This window comes from Colobus angolensis, unplaced genomic scaffold (genome assembly GCF_000951035.1).
Source record: "Colobus angolensis palliatus isolate OR3802 unplaced genomic scaffold, Cang.pa_1.0 Scaffold106, whole genome shotgun sequence".
Lineage (NCBI taxonomy): Eukaryota > Metazoa > Chordata > Mammalia > Primates > Cercopithecidae > Colobus > Colobus angolensis.
In genome coordinates this window covers 4,578,625-4,601,884 of record NW_012111586.1, presented here as the reverse complement: position 1 = coordinate 4,601,884, position 23,260 = coordinate 4,578,625, and the positions used below count along the sequence as shown (strand labels likewise).

Below are 23,260 nucleotides of genomic sequence, written 5' to 3'. Positions count from 1 at the left end.
CAGGAGTTGAGACCAGCCTGGCCAACATGGTGAAACCCCATCTCTACTAAAAATACAAAACTTAGGCCGAGCACCAGGGCTCATACCTGTAATCCCAGTACTTTGGGAGGCCAAGGTGAGCAGGTCACTTGAGGGTCAGGAGTTGAGACGAGCCTGGCCCACATGGTCAAACCCTGTCTCTTCTGAAACTCAGGTGTGGTGGTGCATGCCTGTAATCCCAGCTACTCTGGGATTACTACTTGGGGGGCTGAGGCAGTAGAATTGCTTGAACGCAGGTGGCAGAGTTTGCAGTGAGCTGAGATTTTACCACTGCACTCCAGCCTGGGTGACACAGTGAGACTCCGACTCAAAAAAATAAAGATAAAAAATAAAAATACAAAAATTAGCTGGGCGTGGTGGTGCATACCTGTAATCCAAACTCCTTGGGAGGCTGAGGCATGAGAATCACTTGAACCCAGGAGGCAGAGGTTGCAGTGAGACTAGATTGCTCCATTGCACTCCAGCCTGGGTGACAGAGTGAGACTCTGTCTCCAAAAATAATAAAACCAATAAACAAAAAAAAGTAAAAGCACAAATCAGCCTGGGTGTGATGGCTCACACCTACAGTCCCAGAAAAACTTTGGGAGGCCAAGGTGGTTAGATCGCTTGAGTCCAGGAGTTTGAGAACAGCCTGGGCAACATGACAAAACCTTGTTTCTACAAAAAATACAAAAGTTAGCTGGGTGTGCTGGTGTACGCCTCTAGTCCCAGCTATTCGGGAGGCTGAGGCAGGAGGATCAACTGAGCGTCAGGGGTCGGTCAAGGCTACAGTGAGCGATGATCATGACACTGCACTCCAGTATCATAACCCTGTCTCAAAAAAAAAAGAGCACAACTAAAAATATAATAAAAGTGACCATCCTAATCTCAGGATGGAGAGAGTACTAACTTTGTTTTGTTTTGTTTTGAGATGAAGTCTCGCTCTGTTGCCAGGCTGGAGTGCAGTGGTGTGATCTCAGCTCACTGCAACCTCTGCCTCCTAGGTTCAAGTTATTCTCCTGCCTCAGCCTCCCTAGTAGTAGCTGGGACTACAGGTATGCGCCACCACACCCAGCTAATTTTTGCATTTTTAGTAGAGACGAGGTTTCACCATGTTGACCAGGATGGTCTCCATCTCTTGACCTTGTGATCCACCCGCCTCGGCCTCCCAAAGTGCTGGGATTACAGGTGTGAGCCACTGTACCCAGCCAAGAGTGCTAATTTTTTTTTTTTTTTTGAGACAGAGTCTCGCTCTGTTGCCCAGGCTGAAGTGCAGTGGCCGGATCTCAGCTCACTGCAAGCTCTGCCTCCCAGGTTCCCGCCATTCTCCTGCCTCAGCCTCCGAGTAGCTGGGACTACAAGCGCCCGCCACCTCGCCCGGCTAGTTTTTTGTATTTTTTGGTAGAGATGGGGTTTCACCGTGTTAGCCAGGATGGTCTCGATCTCCTGACCTAGTGATCCGCCCGTCTCGGCCTCCCAAAGTGCTGGGATTACAGGCTTGAGCCACCGCGCCCGGCTGTGCTAATTATTAAATGCACAGAACCAAGAAAGAAAATACAGACATATTTAACCACATAAAATATTAACACTATCTTTAGGACTTTGTATTAATTAAATTTAAAAAAAAAATGCCAACACCATAACCAAATTTTAAAAGGTAGATACACTGTGAAAGAACATTTGCAACAATATTTGCAAAACAAAGGGACACAAAATAAGAAAAAGACAAATATCCCAGTAAAATGAGTAAGGATTTGGACACATCACGAAATATACAAAAATCCCCAGTAAAGTGAAAAATGTTAAGTCTCATGATAAAACTGAGGAAGTAAAATTTCACTGCTTAGTTTAGTAAAGTCTTGTTTTGATTTGGTTTTCATTGCAAAGGTAATGCCTAGGTTTGGCCATGGGTGGGTGAAATTTGCATTTTAATATGCTGTTGGTGGTAACAGAAATTGTTGTAACTTTCTTGGTAGGCAATCTGGTAATATTTGTTCAGACTTTAAAATATTTAGGCTGGCTGGGTATGGTGGCTCTTACCTGTAATTCCAGACTTTAGAACACCAAGGCAAGAGGATCACTTGAGCCCACGAATTCGAGACCAGTCTGGGCAACACAGGGAGATCCCATCCCTGCAGTAATTTTTTTTTTTTTTTTTTTTTTTGAGACAGAGTCTCTCTCTGTCACCCAGGCTGGAGTGCAGTGGTATGATCTTGGCTCACTGCAACCTTTGCCTCACAGGTTCAAGTGATTCTCCTGCCTCAGCCTCCAAAGTAGCTGAGATGACAGGCGCCTATCACCAGGCCTGGCTACTTTTTGTATTTTTAGTAGAGACGAGGTTTCACCACATTGGCCAGGCTGGTCTCGAACTCCTGACCTCAAGTGATCCCCTGGCCTTGGCCTCCTAAAGTGCTGGGATTACAGGTATAAGCCACTGTGGCCAGCCTGCAATAATTTTAAAAATTAGCTGGGCTTGTTGGCATGTACCTCCCAGCTAATTGGGAAGCTGAGGAGCCCAGGAGGTTGAGGCTGCAGTGAACTATAATAGCACCACTGCACTCCAGCCTGGCTGACAGAGACCCTCTCCTCCCCAGAAAATTTAGGCTGGGCATGATGGTGGCTTACACCTGTAATCCCAGCACTTTGGGAGGCCGAGGCAGGTGGATCACCTGAGGTCAGGAGTTCAAGACCAGCCTGGCCAGCATGGCGAAACCCCATCTCTACCAAAAATACAAAAATTAGCCAGGCATGGTGGCACATGCCTGTAATCCCAGCTTGGGAGTGAGCTGAGATCATGCCACTGTACTCCAGCCTAGGCAACAGAGCGAGAATGTCTAAAAAAAAAAAAAAAACCAAAACCTAGAAACAGGCCAGGCATGGTGGCTTATACCTGTAATCTCAACACTTTGGGAGGCCAAGGCAGGCAGATCAACTGAGCTCAGGAGTTTGAGACCAGCCTGGCCAACATGGCAAAACCCCATCTACTAAAAAATACCAAAAAATTAGCTGGACAAGGTGGTATGCACCTGTAGTCCCAGCTACTGGAAGGCTGAGGCATGAGAATTGCTTGAACCCGGGAGGCAGAGGTTGCAATGAGCTAATATCCCACCACTGCACTCCAGCCCAGGCCAGGGCGACAGAAAAACTGTCTCAAAAAAAAAAAAAGCTAGAAACAATGGAAATATTCAATACAGCAAGTATTATTACATATGGTATACATTTTCAAAATAAAATATTCTAAAAACATTTGAATACATGGTATGTTTTAAAAGCCCAGCATTTGAAACTGTTCAGAATTGTCTCAATGTTGTAAAAACAAATACATGTAGCTACTCTCATATACGTAAATACTCCAGAGTTAGTTTACCCTTTTTTTGAGACGGTCTCACTCCAGTTGCCCAGGCTGGAGTACAGTGGCACGATCTTGGCTCACTGCAGCCTCAACCTCCCAGGCTTAGGCAATCCTCCCACCTCATCCTCCCAAGCAGCTGGATTATAGGCGTGCACCACCATGCCCGGCTAAACTTTTCCTATTTTTAGTAGAGATAGGGTTTTGTCACGTTGCCCAGGCTGGTCTCAAACTCATGGACTCAAGCAATCTGCCTGCCTTGGCATCCCAAGTGCTGGGATTACATGCATGAGTCACCATGCCTGGTCCATGATTTTTCATTTGCTTCTCTATCCACACAAAATATTTCTGGTATCGGCAAAACAATGAACAACATATAGTTTGTGAATATTGTTAGCTCTAACAAGTTAGCACAAGATGTTTAGCCCTCCCTAGTTTGTACACACACTTCCTCTTCCCCTGCCAGCCCATTGAGGATGGGCCAAAGATTGTGTTGGGGCAAATGTCACTTCACTTCATTGATCATGCCTCATTTCCCTTACCCTCACAGAAAACAAAGTACTAAATCACTTTGCATCGTGATAGCATACGAGTCCATAAAATGAGTGGTTTGGACTAGATCTCAAGCATCTCTCAGCTTCGAATTTTAGCATAGATTCTTCTTAAGAGTGGTGATGAAATAAAACTTCGTGATCTTCTGTCTGCTCGTACATTAGTTTGTGAGAAAGAAGCCACTGAGAGCTGTCGTAACTTTACTCATTTAACTGTCACAAAAATGCTATGATGTCAGTATATAGTGATTTTCCACTTTATAGATGATGAAAGTAAGGCAGAAAGAGGTGAAATGACTTGCCTAAGTTACAGTTAGTGAATGGCGGACCCAGATTCAAGTTGAAGCAGCCTGCTTCTGGAGTGCATGTTCCTGATCCCTGTGTCATGCTGCTCACTGCAGTTGTGTCTGGAGTGTTCCAAATATTGTCTCCCATTGACTTAATCAACCATTAACATGTCTGAAAAAGTCCAGTATTTACTTATCTAACATACATTTCCCCTGTGCCTCTTATAGCCAGAAACAGCCACAATATCTTGGCTCACCATTTTGTCCATATTTTAGGCCAGATATTGTAATAACCATCTGACTAGCTCACTTGTAAAGCTGAAGCCTTGCTAAGGTTACTGGCAAGTGTTTTTCAATACGGGGTGTGGGCAGCAAATCTGTAGGAAAAGTGCTAGTGTGAGGTAGGACCCAAGGATACCTTCTTTGCCTTCACTCAAAGCTGAGCAGAGATTTGGTTGCCAGGTAGTTTTTCCTGCCCTCAGTGTCCTGCTGCTGATGAGCAAGGCCTTTCTGTGTTGCTGCTATGCAGTTATTTCAAGCAGGAAGTCATTCCTAATTATTACCACAGTAAGTGGAGTCTGGGGAAATAGCTAAGGCAACAGGAATGACACTTTTGCTTGAGGACAGCAGAGGCCTAGTTCCTTCTGAGAACCTCAAATAGGAACTGAGGGTCACTCCAGTATGGAGGAATGCATGGAGGCAGGGTAAGGACCAAAGAAATGTTTTAGTCTTGGGGAACCTCAGGCCCCCACAGCCTTGGCTTTAGTCTGAATGAGCACCATGCTTAACAGGCTCTGCCTCCATTTCATATCCCGTCCAGGTTAATAGCAGTGGCAGCAGCAGTAACATTTTTTATATTTTACAGATTACAAAGTGCTTTAATTTGTACTACTTCATTTTGATCTTCACAACAATCCTGTGAAGCAGGTTTATCCACATTTTGCAGATGAGGGAAGAGGTTCAGAGAAATCCAGTGGACACTGAAAGAGCTGGGACTTGACTTTCTACTGCCCCTGAGATGACTTAGGGATCATCTTAAATTAGAAACGTTGGGGTCTGGTACCTGTCTTTGTCTCGATGTGCCCTTCTGGATTAGGTAGCAGTAATTCCTAACCTCTGATGTACATCAGAATCATCTGGGATGGTTCAAACAATAAAAATGTCTGGACCTTACCTGAGATGTAACACAGAATCACCAAGTCTGGGTGTTTGGTATATGAATTTTGGGGAAGAAAAGCTCCATAGGGAATTCTGATGTGCACCAAAGGCTGAGAATCACTTGCGTTCAGAGTTATATTAAACATATCAGAATAGTCTGATGAATCGCTTCTTGGCCTTTTGGCTAAGATCAAGTGCAGAATAGTCTGATGAGATTTCCTATCCATCAAAGCAAATAACTGTTGCCTTGGAAGAAACAAATCAAGATATGATTCCCGCTTTCTAAGAATTTCTAATGTGGCTGGGATAAGACATGTACACAGGCAAAGGGACTCAACACCATGAGACAACATACCAGCATCTTAGTCTTGAGTAGTCACAGTGTCAGAGGAGTCCCAACAAGAGACAGTCTCAAATGACATGTTTCTAAGTCCTTTCAGGAAGTCTAGTTCAGCAATGGAGACATTTCTGGTAGATGTGGGAAAGGACATAGGCAGGTTTGGGTCCATGGGGTGACCAGTGTGGCTAGAGCAAAGCATTCTCATAAGCAAGATGTGGGAAATAAAGCTTCTCAGGCAGAGGGTGGAAGGGCAGTAGGGAGACATCGGGTGTTTTAATGCAGTATGATGTTATTAGTGTTTTACAGCACCACTTTGGGGACAGGGAGAGTAATCAGGAAGCTAGTGGTCAGGTGTGAGGTGATAAGGGGCTAGTGGTGGTAAGAATTAAGTTGGGATAAGGGGCAGGGCGTGGTGGCTCATGCCTATAATCCCAGTACTTTGGGAGGGCAAGGCGGGTGGAACACTTGAGGTCTAGAGTTCAAGACCAGCCTGGCCAATATGGTGAAACCCCATCTCTACTAAAAAAAATACAAAAATTAGCCAGATGCGGTGGGCGCCTGTAATCCCAGTTTCTCCGGAGGCTGAGGCACAAGAATCACTTGAACCTGGGAGGCAGAAGTTGCAGTGAGCTGAGATCACACCACTGCACTCCAGCCTGGGCTACAAAGTGAAAGTCTATCTTTAAAAAAAGGAAAAAGAAAAAAAAATTGGGGTAAGGTTCTAGAAACAAACATGGAAGAACTTACAGGGGTGTTTCAGTGGAGGCACTATAATAAAAGCATGGTCTTTGGAACCAGATTTCCTGGGTTCAAATAATCCAACCACTTACCTGTGTGACCACAGGTGATAACCTCTTTGTGCCTCAGTTTTACCTGTGAATTAGGGCTAATAATAATACATACCTCAGAGATGTGAAGATTAAATGAATTTGTAGAGTGTTGCCTGACTCACTAAATAGTTTGCTATTGGAGGAGAAGGAAATTTGGACAGTTTCATGGATATGTCATGGCTGTCTGGCATGTTTTCTTCTTTTCAGAGTGTGACATGTTGGCGAGCCAAGTTTATGGAGGCCTTTTTTTCCCATGTTCTACGTGGGACCATTGATGTGTCTTCTGACAGGCGTCTTTGTGATCAGCGGTTCTCGCCTCTTCTGCACAGCTCCCGCCATGTCCGACAGCTCACCATCTGTAACATGCTGCAGGGTGCAACCGAGCTGGTGGCTGAGCCCAACCGCAGGGTTCTGGAGACCTTGGCCAGCTCCCTGCACACGCTCAAGTTCCGCCACCTGCTGTTCTCTGATGTGGCTGCTCAGCAGTCACTTCGGCAGCTGTTGCATCAGCTCATTCACCATGGGGCTGTCAGTCAAGTGTCCCTATACTCCTGGCCTGTGCCTGAGTCAGCCCTTTTCATCCTTATTCTCACCATGAGTGCTGGCTTCTGGCAACCAGGGCCTGGTGGCCCACCCTGCCGCCTCTGTGGAGAGGCCTCCCGAGGCCGGGCCCCATCCCGAGATGAAGGGTCCCTCTTATTGGGCTCACGTCGGCCCCGCCGGGATGCTGCTGAGCGATGTGCTGCAGCCCTGATGGCTAGCCGGCGTAAGAGTGAAGCCAAGCAGATGCCCAGAGCTGCACCTGCCACTCGGGTAACACGCCGGAGCACACAGGAGAGCCTGACAGCAGGCGGAACAGACCTTAAGAGGGAGCTGCACCCCCCAGCCACCTCCCATGAGGCTCCTGGCACCAAGCGGCCACCTTCTGCTCCAGCAGCCACTTCCTCTGCCTCCTCTTCTACATCCTCATACAAACGGGCACCAGCTAGCTCAGCCCCACAGCCTAAGCCCCTAAAGCGGTTCAAGCGAGCTGCAGGGAAGAAGGGTGCTCGCACCCGTCAGGGGCCTGGTGCAGAGTCTGAAGACCTGTATGACTTTGTTTTTATTGTGGCTGGCGAGAAGGAGGATGGTGAAGAGATGGAGATTGGGGAAGTGGCTTGTGGAGCTTTGGATGGATCAAATCCCAGCTGCCTGGGGCTTCCAGCACTGGAAGCTTCACAAAGATTCCGCAGCATCTCCACCTTGGAGCTATTCACAGTTCCACTCTCCACAGAGGCAGCCCTGACACTATGCCACCTGCTGAGCTCCTGGGTGTCACTGGAGAGCCTCACACTCTCCTACAATGGTGAGCACCCTGGAGTGGCAGGGATTGGGCTTGGATTGCCTAGCAAGCACTAGCTGTGTGGCTAATTCTGGGGAGGTGGGAGGGGCAAATTGGGGGTATGATCAGGAGGTTAGAGAGGAAGACTTGTATGCCTCACAGCAGGGGAGACTGTCAGTGCTAGAAGAGAGGAACATAAAGTCTATACACTTGATTAGTTGTTAAAAGCAGGGGTTCCTGAGGGGCAATGAGACAAGCCAGCTGGAATCTGAAGAATGAATACATTTTAGATATGGAAGGCAATCCAAGGGCAGGTGGGAGCAGTATAGTATATGCATGCCCAGGCAGGGCTACAGTTTGACCTCACCAGTCATATTAGAGCAGCTGTCCAGACAAGGTGTGGGACACAATTTCTTATCAGACTAACAACCTGCAAAGCAATCCTCAGTCCTCATTTCCCTCCTGCTTGTGCCCAGCTAGCAAAACCTCAACTCTGGCTAAACCCAGCAATCTGCCTAGGTTGCTGAGCACTGCTAGAGGAAAATCATACAACTGTGCAAATCAGTGCTACTATACATTCATGATCATTAACCTCATATGAACTTTCACTGTGCTTTGCAACATCAGCTCCCATTCCTACCACTTCCAAACCCTCCTTTTCCCTTCTCAGGGATGACCTCACCTACTTCACTGAGAAAATAGAAGCCATCACACATGAGTTTCTTCAGCTTGCTAAGCAGCCTATAAACTCTCCATCTGCACTCATCCTTCACTAGAATGGAAGAGAACACCATCCTTTCTAAGGCTAATTCTCCCACCTGTGCTCTAGATGCATAGGGCTTCACAACAAAGTATATAAAAATTATCAGTTTGAGAAACGAGCATCCTACCTTCTTAGGGAAGCTTGTTTCTCAAACTAATTTTTATATACTGCTTAGTATGTGTCTGGCATATTTTAAGTATTCTTGATAATTTGATCTAACAATTTAATCCTTACAACGCTATGAGGGCAAGTGACTTCCTCAGGATAACCTAGCAATTATAGAGCTAGGATTCAAACCCAGGCAACCAGACTGCAGATCCATGCTTTCAAACAACTATTTATACTATCTGTCTCCTTTCCACTGTCTCTCTCCTACCAGCATCTTAACAGGTCTCCACCAAAAACTGCCACCACCACCTCCCTCTATGCCATATTAATAAACTCTTAACTATTACCTCCTATTCTTCACAACCTTAGTTATCTGTACTGTTTCCACTTCTCTTACTCACAGCCCCTTCCAGCCTCTTATACCCCTACTACTGCACTGACAAGGACCTATGTCTCCAAGGTCCTCCTTGTTACTAGATTCAATGTATACTTTTCAGTAACTCTTCTTGGCAGGATTTACTGCTATTAATCTTCATTAATTTTTTTTTTCACAATCTTAAAAAATGTTTTCTTGGCCAGGCACAGTGGCTCCTGCCTGTAATCCCAGCACTTTGGGAGGTCAAGGTAGGTGGATCACGAGGTCAGGAGTTCAAGACCAGCCTGACCAAGATGGTGAAACCCCGTCTCTACTAAAAATACAAAAATTAGCCAGGTATGGTGGTGGGTGCCTGTAATCCCAGCTACTCAGGAGGCTGAGGTTGCAGTGACTGGAGATCGTGCCACTGCACTTTAACCTGGGCAACAGAACAAGACTCCGTCTCAAAAAAAAAAAGTTTTCTCCTCCCCTCGCTTATTCAGAGTTCCTCAGAGCTTTCCCACTTTATGCACCCTTCTTGGACAATTTCATCCATTCCTGTGGTTTCAAAGGCCAACTATGCTAAAGATTCCCCATTATGTGACATTACCCCAGATCTTTCTCTTGACCTTCTAGACCCATTTATCCAGCTAATAGACATGACCACTTCATAACCCACAACACGCCCCCCCAACTCATTACATCCAACTTGAATGCACCTTCACACTATACCGATCCTTCTGTTCTCAATGACATTAGTTTACTCACTTGCCCAAAGAAACCTGTATTGTCTTATTCCACACATTTGCTCATGAGGTCCTATCTTTCTGTTTTCCTTTTTGAGACAGTCTTGCTGTCACCCAGGCTGGAGTGCAGTGGTGCAATCTCAGCTCACTGGAACCTCTACCTTCTGGGTTCCAGTGATTCTCGTGCCTCAACCTCCCAAGTACCTGGAATTACAGGCATGTACCACCACACTGGGCTAGTTTTTATATTTTTAGTAAGGACAGGGTTTCCCCAGCCAGGCTGGTCTTGCACTCCTGGCCTCAAGTGATCTGCCAACCTCAGCCTCCTTCACTGCTGAGATTATAGTCATGAGCCACTACGCCCAGCCCTATCTTTATAATTTGTTAAATATATTTATTTATCTCCACGTCCTTAATTCAAGCTACCATTATTCCCTACCTGAACTAATTTCAGCAGTTCCTCCGGACTCCTTACTCATGCCATACAAATCCATTATCCGCACTGCAGCCCAAGCATCCTTTGAAAAATGCAGTCTTGATTCTTTCAAAAATCAGTCAAAAATGACCCTGTCATTCATTCATGCAAACAGCTTTCAATGGCTTCCCCTCACCATATTGCTTAATTTTACTTAGGGGTCATTCATGTTCTCACTCCTGGTTACCCCTATGATTGTATCTTTTTTTTTTTTTTGACATGGAGTCTCACTCTTGTCACTCAGGCTGGAATGCAATGGTGCAATCTTGGCTCACTGTGACCTCCACCTCTCAGGTCGAAGCAATTCTACTGCCTCAATAGCTGGGATTACAGGCACACACCACTATACCCAGCTAATTTTTGTATTTTTAGTAGAGACAGGGTTTTACCATGTTGGCCAGACTGGTCTCGGGCTCCTGACCTCAGGTGATCTGCCTACCTCAGCCTCCCAAAGTGCTGGTATTATATAGGTGTGAGCCACCACACCTGGCCTATAGTTGTATCTTGAATGCTTCCCCCCTTCACACTCTCACACCAGCCATTATGAAATTTTTTTGTTCTCCTTCAGGACTCTACATATGCCAAGTTGCCTCTGCCACAATCATTCTTCCTAAATTTTAGCCTGTCTCCTTTATGTTTTTTAGGACTTAGCTGGAGTGCCTTTACTGATGTAAGCTGGACTAGGTACCCATCCTCTGTAATTCCATAGTACTTTATTCCCCCAGTTTCCATCACATTATCAAGCTATGTAAGAAAAAAAAGCAATGTTCTGCTCACTAGTGTCTAACAAAAAACTTGATATTTAGTAGGCCCTGGGTAGTTTAGTTGAATGAATGAATGAACAGGAGCCTGCATAGTCCAAGGAATTATTTGCCTGTGGCATTAAGCAACTAACCTTCCTGGATCCTAGTCCATCTGGTGGGATTTGGTTATTTTTTTTCTGCCCCATTCCTACCCATTGATTCTTCTAAAGTATTCCCCGTTGGGTCACTGTCACTCTCCATAGTTTTTAGGTGCTTCCTATTGCCTATGAGATTAAACCATCCCTTTGCCTTTCCATAATGTGGCCTTCAAAGCCCTGCCCTCTAGAGCTGTTTCCTGAGCCTCATGTAGCCAAACAAGCAAGCGTCCCATTCATGCCTTGCACTCTCCAAGCTGTGATTTTTTTTTTTTTTTTTTTTTGAGACAGAGTCTTGCTCTGTCACCCAGACTGGAGTGCAGTGGTGTGATCTCGGCTCACTGCAACCTCCACCTCCCGGGTTCAAGTGATTCTCCTGCCTTAGCCTCCCCAGTAGCTGGGACTACAGGCATGTGCCACCAAGCCCAGCTAATTTCTGTATTTTTGGTAGAGATAGGGTTTCACCATGTTGGCCAGGCTGGTCTGGAACTCTTAGCCTCAAGTGATCTGCCCACCTTGGCCTCCCAAAGTGTTGGGATTACAGGCGTGAGCCACTGCTCCCAACTAACTGGGACTCTTGACTATGTCTTCTCCCTCTGTCTAAAACTTCCTTCAAGGCCAGTTTCTTCAGAAAACTACTCAGAACCCAGAAATCCAGAGACCTGCTACTGTCTGGGCCTGTCATTCAGCTAGTAGCCACATGCTGCCTCACCATATCGTATCTTCTAAATTTTGTGACTCTGCCCTGACTGATGCTTCTCATGGGCATAGCCCAAAACAGCAGACCTCAGTTTGCTGGTTACCTAAGGAAAAAGCAAGACATGGATGAGTAGTGAAGACAAATGGGTTCAAATAAGCTGATCCAAAACCCAAGAGATTTGCTAGTAACCAAAAGTATTTGGAGTTGTATTTGAATATATTACCCCTGCTGACACTCCCACATGGTTCTGACTTAATCTCTTTCTTGCCATAGGCCTGGGCTCTAACATCTTCCGCCTGCTAGACAGCCTGCGGGCCCTGTCAGGCCAGGCTGGATGTCGCCTCCGTGCCCTGCATCTCAGTGACCTGTTCTCACCACTGCCCATCCTGGAGCTGACACGTGCTATCGTGCGAGCACTGCCCCTGCTACGGGTCCTCTCTATTCGTGTTGACCACCCAAGCCAGCGGGACAACCCTGGTGTGCCAGGGAATGCAGGACCCCCTAGCCTCATAATAGGCGATGAGGAGATACCAGGTGAAGCACTGTGTGTGTGTGTGTGTTTGTGTGTGTGCATGCACGTGTATCCCCACACAAACGTGCAGATGCATTCGTATGAGGAAAGGGGAAGGACCTCCTCTATCACTCATTCCTGGCTTATCTGGAATCTGTTCCCCTTTAGAGCTTGCCACTAAGATACTCTTGAGCTAGACAGGGCCTAAACCACCATAAGACCTGCAGAGAGTGACCAAGGCAGCTTGGTCTCCAGAAAAGGAAAAGAACTGACCTTTAGACTGGATTAGTTCCCCTGCTGTATGTTCCCTTAGTTCTTGTATGTCTCCTATCCCACCACTCTGCATACTTTATTTGCTTGTCTGGGTAGCCTGTCTTCCTGGTCTAAAAGTTCTACCAGGGCAAGGATTAAATCTCTTATTTAGTGCTCAATATCCAGAATCTAGCACAGTGCTGACATATGGTAGACATTCAACAAGTGAATGAATAAATAATTTTTTAGATGAATCCCTTAAGAACAGGATAGGCCCTACTATGGGAGTGAGGTAGAGATGGCCAGCTGGAATCTTCTTTCCCCACCATATCCAGAAAACTGCCTGGAGCAGTTGGAGATGGGATTTCCACGGGGAGCCCAGCCAGCCCCACTGCTGTGCTCCGTTCTGAAGGCCTCGGGTTCTCTGCAGCAGCTGTCCCTGGATAGTGCCACCTTTGCCTCTCCCCAGGATTTTGGGCTTGTTTTGCAAACACTCAAAGGTAGGACCCAGCCAGAATGGTGAAGGGAGAGGAGTAGGTGGGGACCTAGCACTGTTCTCTAGGAAAGCTAAGGTCCATGGTCCATGATCTCTGCCTCCTATCCAGAGTACAACCTAGCCCTGAAAAGACTGAGCTTCCATGACATGAATCTGGCTGACTGTCAGAGCGAGGTGCTCTTTTTGCTACAGAATCTGACTCTGCAAGGTAAGTTCCTCATTCAGAACCTGGACATTTCCTGGGTCTTCACTGTGGTTCTGCCATTATCTGAGTGAGCAAACCACTGTTTCTTTCTTGGCCTTGTGTCCTCAACTATAAAATGGATATAGAACCTGCATGACTTTCCTTCTAAAAGCCCCAACCTCAATTCCTCCTCTGCTAAACATGAAAAATTGCTTTTAGAGTGCCTCACCCAGAAGTTGCTCTTACCTTTCAGAGGTGGACAAAATGGTGGTGGTGGGGCAAAATGTACTGTGCCAGGCTCCCTTCATAGACTTTTCTCTGATCCCCAACCCCGCATAGAGGGTGGTCAGTGATAGGGAAAGAAGGAAGTGAATGGAGAATTGTCCATGCAGAGAACCTCCTAATAGTGAACATTTAGGTTCAGTCTTTGGTTTGGATTCTGATTTAGTTCCAGCCTTGCATGGAGTCTAGAAAAATTCCTTCCTCTTTTTGGGCCTATACAATGTTAATACCGCTTGCTAGGGCCAACTGGGCTGGAGGGGGCGGCACCAGTCCTAATACAGCCATCAGAATTTACTATAATTTTTCTTGACAGAGATTACCTTCTCCTTCTGCCGTCTGTTTGAGAAGCGCCCAGCCCAATTTCTGCCTGAGATGGTTGCTGCTATGAAGGGCAACTCCACACTGAAGGGCCTCCGGCTGCCAGGGAACCGCCTGGGTGGGGGCCAGACCCTGGGGAGGCAGAGGGGAAAGGAGCTAGGCCTTTGACCTAAAAACTCACTGGATAAAGGCAAAGACCTCTCCATTGGGAACATGGGAGTTGGAATACAGATATTTCTGTGCTGGGGCTTCAGGAACCAGCAGGGCTGGGCTTCTCCCCAGCCAGAGTGGGTTGGGATACCCTTGTTCCCTGTTCTTGGGTGGAGGTGACAGGCACTTCTCCCCTTCTTTCCAGGCAATGCTGGCCTGCTGGCCTTGGCAGATGTTTTCTCAGAGGATTCATCCTCCTCTCTCTGTCAGCTGGACATCAGGTACATGAGGGGAGGGGCAAAACAAGGGATGGGGCTACAGAGATACAGACCAGGAATTTGCTGCTTCCTGGATATCTAATCCATCTCACCCTACCAGTTCCAACTGCATCAAGCCAGATGGGCTTCTGGAGTTTGCCAAGCGGCTGGAGCGCTGGGGCCGTGGAGCCTTTGGTCACCTGCGCCTCTTCCAAAACTGGCTGGACCAGGATGCAGTCACAGCCAGGGAAGCTATCCGGCGACTCCGGGCTACCTGCCATGTGGTTAGCGACTCATGGGACTCATCCCAGGCCTTCGCAGATTATGTTAGCACCATGTGATGGGGCCCATACCTCACAGTCTCATGCTCGGTACCATCAGCTTGCAGGGGCTGAAGCATGGGCTGCCCAGAACCCCAACCACCAGTTCTTTCTTTCTCTTTCTGTCACCTTTTGTCTCTTTTTTCCTTCTTCCCTTGCACTGAGGTCCTGGAGGCCTTGATGAGGCCCAGCAAAGAGGCATTCTCACAGCTGGGTTTAGTGTCTTTGGGCCCCTTACTCAGTATGCTGGGAACCCTGGGCCAGGAGGTTACAGTGGTCATCATCATTGCTGAAGAGACGCCCTCCCCTGCCCCTGGGTTCCTGCCTTCCCTCCTCAAGCAGGCACCCAGGCTTTAGAGAAGTATAGGGGGCTTCTTCCCTGCTGGGCTTACCACACTGCTCTCAGGCCTCAAACCCTTTCATACCTTTATTCTTTTTTTTAACCAAAAAAGTTTTTCTTATAAAATAAATTTTGGGCAAACATCATGCAGCCCTTCTTGATGATTTTCTCCCAGAGAACAAAATTCAACAGGGCCCTGTGGGGCAAGGAACCCCTTTTCCCTATCTCCTTCCTCTAAGAGCTACACCCAGACCAGCTGGTTATCAGCGGAGGCCCCGCTGCTCCTCATGAGAACGTTGGTGGAAGACGAAGGTGATGGCAGTGGAGGCAGCATCCCAGGCAGCCTGGAGTACCTCATCCTGGAGCCCCCGCTTATCAGTGCAGTGGTTCCACTGAGCCAGGTCTGAAGTGCAGTCAGAACCATCAGGGGGTGGCCGGATCTGACGGCTGTTGACACAGCGTCGGCAGTGCAACCTAGGGAAAGAAGGCACAGCTGAAGTCACTACGGATCCCATCTCCCTGCTGTGTGGGTAGCTTAGAGATAATGGTGAGGGCACTTCCCCACCTGTCATGTGTGTCACTGAGGCTAGCTTCATCCAGGATAAACAGCTCCTTCAACTCGCCCAGAGAGAAGTGGCGCTCTACATCCTGCTCCTCGTCCACCACACAGCTGCTCAGTGCCTTCTTGTGGCTCTGACGCTGGAAGATCTTCTCCTCAATGGTCCCTGCCTGGGGAAGAGCGGGTGTGAAATGTCAAGGGATACAGTGCTTAGCCATCCCCATAAAAAGGGAGCAGAAAGGCTGGGCATGGTGGCTCAAGCCTGTAATCCCAGCACTTTGGGAGGCTGAGACGGGCGGATCACGAGGTCAGGAGATCGAGACCATCCTGGCTAACACGGTGAAACCCCATCTCTACTAAAAAAATACAAAAAAAAAAAAAAAAAACTAGCAGGGCAAGGTGGCGGGCGCCTGTAGTCCCAGCTACTTGGGAGGCTGAGGCAGGAGAATGGCGTAAACCCGGGCGGCGGAGCTTACATTGAGCTGAGATCTGGCCATTGCACTCCAGCCTGGGTGACAGAGTGAGACTCCGTCTCAAAAAAAAAAAAAAAAAAAAGGGAGCAGGAAAACCAAAGGGGTGAAACACAGCTACCCGAGAAGGGGATATGAATAAAAAGTATGAGTCCCAGAGCATTATCTCTACTCAGCTGAGGCCCATTTTCCCAGTCTGTCTCCTGAGAACATGACATGAATAGTCATGTAGACCCAGGCTATTTTCCATACTAATGAAGGGTCCCGGAGCCTGGCTAAATCCCTTCAGGGTGAACTGAGGTTTGTCTGCTGCAGCTTCAGATTTCCATACCAAGCCCAACTCTAATTCATTCAATAAATATCATTTGGGTATCTATTCTATTTCAGACCCTGTGCTGACATTAGGATACAAAGAAGAATCATATATATCCCCTATCCTTGAGCTCCTAGAATAGTGAGAAAGACAAACATTTAAAGAGTTGATACAATGACAGAAATCTGTACAGGATAACTGGGAGTCCATAAGGATGGTAGAGTAGAACAGTATTGAAAACTTGAAACTCTATCCTTAAGCTCAATCTTGAAAATGAATAGATGGTTTGTAAGAAAAGATACAAAGAAAGGCATTCCCAGCATAGGAACAAAGGAATACTACTGGCCTATTGGAGGACTGAGGAGTTCAGGCTAACTAGAGGTTGGTGGGAGTGTAGTAAGAGCTGAGACTGGGAAGTCAGCAGAGGCCACATTAAAGAACCTTGGGGACAGGCACAGTGGCTCACGCCTGTAATCCCAGCACTTTGGGAGGCCGAGGCAGGCAGATCACAAGATCAGGAGTTCGAGACCAGCCTGGCCAACATGGCGAAACCCCGTCTCTACTAAAAATACAAAAATTAGCCAGGTGTGGTGGTGGGCACCTGTAATTCCAGCTACTCAGGAGAAGCAAGAGAATCGCTTGAACCCAGGAGGCAGAGGTTGCAGTGAGCCGAGATTGTGCCATTGCACTCCAGCCTGGGCAACAAGAGCAAGACTCCATCTCAAAAAAAAAAGAACCTTGGATGCCATGCTGAAGGCCTTAATCTTGTCTTCAAAGGGATGAAAAGTAAAATCAGAATTTTTGGAAAGCTCCTTCTGGAAGCAGTATGTGAACAATGGGTTGGGATAAGACAGAAGTAAACAATTAGGAAGCTGCTGCAATATCCAAGTGACAGATGACCATGACCTCTGGAGGGCTTGGAGAGCAGGGTTAGTTAGATAAAGGAAATTTCAAGAAGGTAAAAATCAGTGAAAACTGGTAGGAATCTGGTTGTTAGGAGAAAAGAATAGTCCACTAAGATTATTCCCAGTTTTGGGTTGGGTGGATAATGGAGCCATTAAGAACAACATTCAGAAAGGGTGCCAGGTATGGTGGCTCATGCTGTTAATCCCAGCACTTGGGAAGGCCAAGGTGGGAGGATCACTTGAGTCCAGATGTTCGAGACCAGCCTACGCAAAATAGCAGGACCCCTTCTCTACAAAAAATAAAGAAAAAGGTTATCCGGGTGTGGTGGCACACACCTGTAGCCCCAGTACTTCAGGGGGTTGAGGTGGGAGGTTGAAGCTGTAGTGGGCCATGATCGTGCCACTGTCCTCCGGCTTAGGCAACAGAAAGAAACTGTCTCAAAATCAATCAATTAATCAGAAGGGGAATGAGTTTAGTCATGATACTTCTAAAGTGCTCATTAAAAATCTAAGTGGAAATGTAGATTAAGTGACAGAAATAGGGGTTTACAGCTCGGGTAAGAGATCTGGGCTAAAATTTTATAGTTAGAGATTTGTCAGTACATTGACTATATGTAATCAGAGAGGTAGAAGAACCAGAGTGGAGTTTCCAAAGATGAAAAAAAAAAATTTTTTTTTTTTTTTTTAAGACAGGATCCTGTTCTGTCACCCAGGATAGAGTGGCACAATCCTAGCTCACTATAGCCTCAAACTCCTGGCCTCAAGTGATCCTCCTGCACCCAGCCTAGAAGAGCATTTTTAAAGGGATTATTAGTTACAGTGTGAGATACACAAAGAGGAAAAATCAATAGTCTCCTGTTTTGGCAATTAGGAAGTCAGTAGTATATTTGAAGGTAGGTTCAGTGGTATAAGGAGTCTGATGAGTGAGTAGAAAGAAGATGAGTTAGGCAGGAAATTTGAGAGAAATGGTAGATGCTTGAAATGGTTGAAGGAAATGAGATATGGCCCACCTCAAAAAAAGAATATGAATTTGTGGTAGTACCAACCTGTAAATGCAATGTAGCTGGTGTAGAAGCTGAAAACAGCTCAAATAATCCAACTGGAATGGGTATTGGGAAAAGAGTAGCTGAAAGGATGCACAAGGAAGACTGGGCTAAATAAACAAGGAAGTCAAGCCAGATGAGTGGGAGGGTGGCAAGGGGACAGGCTACAGGAACAGTAGGCTGAAGCAGATACAGCAGGTATGTGAAAGCTAGGAGGACAAGAAGTGAGAGTAGAATGACAATTATTAAGGTTTTGGGTTCTAACAAGTTCCACAGTGTGACCTTAGGAATAGTTAAGATGAAGGGGGATTGAGATGAGGTCAAGGAAACATGAAGGCCAGAGTGCTGGATGACCACATGGTCCTTGAGGTCAGCCAGTATGATTGCTGGCTTTGGAAAAGAAATGAAGGCTGAGCTAGTGTCCAAAGTCATCAATGAATTAGGAATATAGCAGAGAATAGAGGACTGCAGCAAGGGAGAAAAGAGGGTAGTCAAGTCCAACGACGTAAGCTGCAAGAGAGGAACTATGGGATGGATGGTCTGAAGGTGATAATTGATAACTTGGAGAATGCAAATAGGACAGGTGATGAGAGAAGACTACAAGGCTGGTGACACAGCAGAAATCATGTATGAGGGAAGCAGGTGTCCTGTGAAAAGGATGTACTGAACAAGTATTCAGATGGCACAATAAGAATGGTTTGAGGGAATGGGGTGGAGAGAAGGGGAGGGAGAACAGAAGAATAAAGGACTCACTTCTGGGCCCATAGCTTGGCTACTGCTAGAGACAGAAAGGCCAAAGAGAGGCACTAAGAAACAAGATGGTCCTGAAGGTCTGGTTCCATAACCCACCCCTACTATGACTACTATCACCATCCTTACAGACAGCAGGCGGTAGATATAGCAAGTCTTCTTTTGACCATCTCGCCAGACCCGGGCCATGGCTTGTTCATCATTGGCTGGGTTCCAGTCAGGGTCAAACATGACCAGCCGGTTAGCCCCAATGAGATTGAGGCCACAGCCCCCAGCTTTGCTGCTCAGCATGAAGACAAAGTCAGGGCTCTGGAAAGAGAAGAAACAGGAGAAAGGGAACCTCTTATAGTCTAAACTGGGATCCTGCTCAGCCCAACCAGCTCCTCTCTCATGCCTCTATACTACTCAGCACCAATTGTGAAAGCCACCAATTTATCTGCTCACTAGCCAATTTCTCAACGCACAAAGTCAGTTCCCAGCCCAGCCATCACCAACCAGCCAAATCCTACCATATCCACTAGGGGAAGAAGAAGAAAAAAAAAATCAAGGTAACCCCTTATAGCTTCTCCATCAATCCTTAATTCTGATGATACTGCATTGGTGGTGTGGGGACAGGGGATGTGCATTTACCGATGGACTATTGAAGCGTTCTACAACCTTGGCTCGCTTCTTAATGGACATCGTGCCATCCAGGCGGACATATAAGTACCTGAAGGGGGATTTGAGACCCAAGAAAATAGAGCTTCAGTGATTGGGGAAAAAAAATTTTTAAATAAAAACTTTTTTAAAAAGACCCAAGAAAGCAGAGTGAGAGCTACTGAAGGGATTGAAATAACCATGCTTGAGGCCCTAAGCTCCCAAAGGCAGGGGCAGGGAGCTAGAGGCCAAGACTCTGTCCTAAAGGAGTACCTGAAGGACTAGAGGATCTTCTACTTGGAGATAGAGCTGGGGCCATCACAGCAATAAGGGAAGATATCTTCAGGGAAAGCATTTATGTGCCCCGATCTTGGCCCACACCCACAAATCAGAACTAGAGGGGCAGTAGGGGAGGGGTACATCCCCTTTGGCATCCTGGTTAGGCTCTTTCCTACCTTCGGGCCCGGCACAGCTTCTCAAAGAGATCCAAAGTCTGGGTGTAATTCGACACCAGCACTACTTTGTCACTGCTACAGCTTCGGGTCACCGCCAGAATGTAATCCAGGACCAGCATCTTACCTGGGAAGAGCAGCAACCAGCAATCCCCTACTGGCTATCCCAATGGCCCAGGCACTCTTGATATCCTGCCTTGAAACAGGACAGCCCTAGCACAAAGACAATCTCCCACCCTCCTCCTAGAGAAGCCCAAATACTGGTAGGAAAAGGGTCACCTGACAGCTGGGGCTCCAGGGCCTTAGAGCTATAACCAGGAGGGAAGAGGTCCAAGGCACCCACAAAGCCATCCTCTTCTTCCACACACTTATCATGGATTAAAGCTGGATCTGGGAGAAAACAAAACAAAACCCAGCTACTTTGTTTTCTGAACAGTGTTCACTAGAATTCCCTCTAGAAGCCTAGCCCAGAAGGCCTTCCTCAATATCAGACTTGCTTGATCTTCATCCTACCAAATTCCAACAGGATACAGTCGGTGCCATCTGGGACAATGGATGGACAATCTCACTCACTAATGTGTTCTCCCAACAAGAAGGGAGCTATAACAGAGCAGGCAAGGTTTCTTTGTTATTTTTCCTCCTGCCCAACATTGTATATGAGCATGTGTACATGCAAGCACTCACAAACACAGTTGACATATCCCAGGTCATCAAGCATGGACTGGACAGGAGTTCAATTTTCCAAAGCAAAGGGTCTGGTAAACAGAGTCCACAATGCACGGTTCGTGCCTTGGGTAGGGTTGGAATCACATGTGGCCTCTATGAGTATGACTCTGGACAAGTTTTAGTGAGGGTCGCCAGGCCACTACAGGAACCTACCCTCCCTTGCTCACTCTCACAGAGGACACCAGGACACAAGCCCAACTCACGATTACAAAGCTTCTTTAGCGAGGTGATGGAAGAAAGGGAAGACACACTCATCTTGCCCTCATGCAATTCTTCTGCTGGTTTGGCTTGTCTCAGAAACCTCTTGTATAACTCAGTCTGAAGGGGTGTCAGCCTAAAAAAGGCAGCTGGGTCAGTGGAAAAAGCCAGACCACCCTCCTGTCCTCTGAGAACACCTTGAGAGTCCAGCCATGCTTCAGGAGCTAGGCTTTGACCCACTCACTCCAGATCTTTCAGTTAAGTTCAGTACCTACAACAAACGACCTGCTCAATCTTCACAGGCAGATATTTAGAAAGGATATCAGAAGTCCTCCGTATCAGGCATCTAGAGAAAACAGGGTAAAAAGGCAAGAGGCTGGTAAAATTGCCATGCTAACTATGGGAATAAAAGCTACCACCCAAAGGACCAAGACTAGCCCTCTTTTACAGTATCAAATGTCAGAGACTGGTCAGGCGCAGTAGCTAACGCCTGTAATCCCAGCACTTTGGGAAGCCGAGGCGGTGGATCACCTGAGGTCAGGAGTTCGAGACCAGCCTGGCCAAAACGGAGAAACCCCTTCTCTACTAAAAATACGAAAATTAGCCAAATATGGTGGCAGGCGCCTGTAAACCCAGCTACTCGGGAGGCTGAGGCAGGAGAATTGCTTGAACCCAGGGGGTGGAGGTTGCAGTGAGTCGAGATTACCCCACTGCACTCCAGCCTGGGCAACAAGAGCAAGACTCCGTCTCAGAAAAAAAAAAAAAGTCAGAGACTCATCAGACCTATGTCAAACACATCTGTATCAGGGTCTCAGTTATGGGAACAGAGACCTTCCAAACATTCTAGCTTAGACAGGCAGCACTTTCTCTTCCCCTTCAATACGTTGCCTAGTCTTCAAGAGAAGACTGAGGCTTCCCATTGAGACAGGAGCTCTAACAGGAAAAGCAAGCTGTAAATTACTAAGTCCTTAGGGGAGTTTCTGCTTGCATTTGTCCAAATGCCCGCTGCTACATGGCTAAATGGAATTAAGCATAGACCTCCTGGGAAGACCAGGAAGGACAGGGATCAGGCACCTAAGAAGCAGATCTTAAGAAAACACCAATTCTTCTTCCTGCCATCTAATTTTTTTTTTTTTTTTTTTTTGAGATGGAGTCTTGCTCTGTCACCCAGGCTGGAGTGCAGTGGCACGTCTCAGCTCACTCCAACCTCCGCCTCCCAGGTTCAAGCGATTCTCCTGCCTCTCCCTCCAGAGTAGCTGGGACTACAGGTGCACCCCACCACACCCGGCTAATTTTTGTATTTCCCCATGTTGGCCAGGCTGGTCTCGAACTCCTTACCTCAAGTGATCCACCTGCCTCGGTTTCCCAAAGTGGTGGGATTATAGGCATGAGCCACCACACCCGGCCTGCCATCTAAAATTGGTAGGGAGAGGTAGCCAGGTAGCCAGGCAGTTGTTGGGAAGGGCAGGAGGACTCTTTAGAATGTAACCTATTAAGTGCATACCACCTCTGGACAAAGGAGTCCAGAATGTGCCTACCCCCTGGGTTATGTAAGTCCCAAGAAAAAGTAAGTCCTCTTAGCCTGGGAGCCACAAGCCCCTTTCAGATCTTCTCCTACCTGTCACAGAATGACTATGGGGCCTGGGAAGAGAAGCCTAATGCTTCGGGTCTGAGACAAACTGACAGGAAGCTTCGGAAATACTAGTAATGCTTCAAGGTATACTTTGCTCAAGAAGTCCAGCAGCATCAGAGAAGAGCTTCCTCAGCAGGCTGATAAACAGACCAAAACCAGACCACAGAGCCCAGGCTAGAAAGAAAGCAGGAACTTCGCCTCCAAGACTCCTTTGTTTATTCAGTGGCCGTAGTTAGGACACAGATCCCACTCCCTTCCTAGAATCCCAGCCTTTGAGGGCTCTAGACAGGCAAAGCCCCCAAAGGACTGGCCATGGATGGTTTGGGAGGCAATTCTAATGACTTCGCTTGAGGTCATTACCTATTCACAATACTGGTGAGCTCCCGCAGCCGCTCCTCTCCTAGCTTCCTGTCTGCCTCACTAGCAGCAGCATCTCGACCCTTCAAAATTGGCAATTCAAAATGCTTCTTGAATTCATGGGCAGTCCCTAAAAACAGGAGAGAAGGAAAACAGAAAAATGTGGAAAAGGAATGATTTTCCCACAACTAGTGATGGTAGACTACCTT

The 23,260-nt window shown here is 47.1% G+C and overlaps 3 protein-coding genes across 5 annotated transcripts in view; 1 reads left to right on the top strand and 2 right to left on the bottom strand.

Moving 5' to 3' along the window:
* The window catches only part of LOC105515052 (cytochrome b-c1 complex subunit 6, mitochondrial), a 23,138-nt gene extending 22,438 nt beyond the window's left edge, over positions 1 to 700 (bottom strand). The window contains exon 1 of the mRNA XM_011946766.1: positions 690 to 700. The gene's annotated coding sequence lies outside the window, so the exon portion shown is untranslated. The remainder of the gene's footprint in view (positions 1 to 689) is intronic.
* The window catches only part of LRRC41 (leucine rich repeat containing 41), a 26,112-nt gene extending 10,957 nt beyond the window's left edge, over positions 1 to 15,155 (top strand). For both annotated transcript variants that reach the window (XM_011946804.1, XM_011946797.1), the window contains 7 exons: positions 6,741 to 7,878; positions 12,173 to 12,433; positions 12,998 to 13,162; positions 13,268 to 13,366; positions 13,938 to 14,060; positions 14,298 to 14,373; positions 14,471 to 15,155. In XM_011946804.1, coding sequence (XP_011802194.1) covers positions 6,741 to 7,878; positions 12,173 to 12,433; positions 12,998 to 13,162; positions 13,268 to 13,366; positions 13,938 to 14,060; positions 14,298 to 14,373; positions 14,471 to 14,690 — 2,082 coding nt within the window. In that variant the 3' untranslated portion in view covers positions 14,691 to 15,155. The remainder of the gene's footprint in view (positions 1 to 6,740; positions 7,879 to 12,172; positions 12,434 to 12,997; positions 13,163 to 13,267; positions 13,367 to 13,937; positions 14,061 to 14,297; positions 14,374 to 14,470) is intronic.
* The window catches only part of RAD54L (RAD54-like (S. cerevisiae)), a 39,594-nt gene continuing 31,415 nt past the window's right edge, over positions 15,082 to 23,260 (bottom strand). For both annotated transcript variants that reach the window (XM_011946822.1, XM_011946813.1), the window contains 9 exons: positions 23,055 to 23,181; positions 21,333 to 21,407; positions 21,067 to 21,197; positions 20,417 to 20,527; positions 20,141 to 20,264; positions 19,680 to 19,758; positions 19,179 to 19,358; positions 15,575 to 15,738; positions 15,082 to 15,483 (listed from right to left, as the gene is read on the bottom strand). In XM_011946822.1, the coding sequence (XP_011802212.1) occupies positions 15,273 to 15,483; positions 15,575 to 15,738; positions 19,179 to 19,358; positions 19,680 to 19,758; positions 20,141 to 20,264; positions 20,417 to 20,527; positions 21,067 to 21,197; positions 21,333 to 21,407; positions 23,055 to 23,181 (1,202 nt within the window). In that variant the 3' untranslated portion in view covers positions 15,082 to 15,272. The remainder of the gene's footprint in view (positions 15,484 to 15,574; positions 15,739 to 19,178; positions 19,359 to 19,679; positions 19,759 to 20,140; positions 20,265 to 20,416; positions 20,528 to 21,066; positions 21,198 to 21,332; positions 21,408 to 23,054; positions 23,182 to 23,260) is intronic.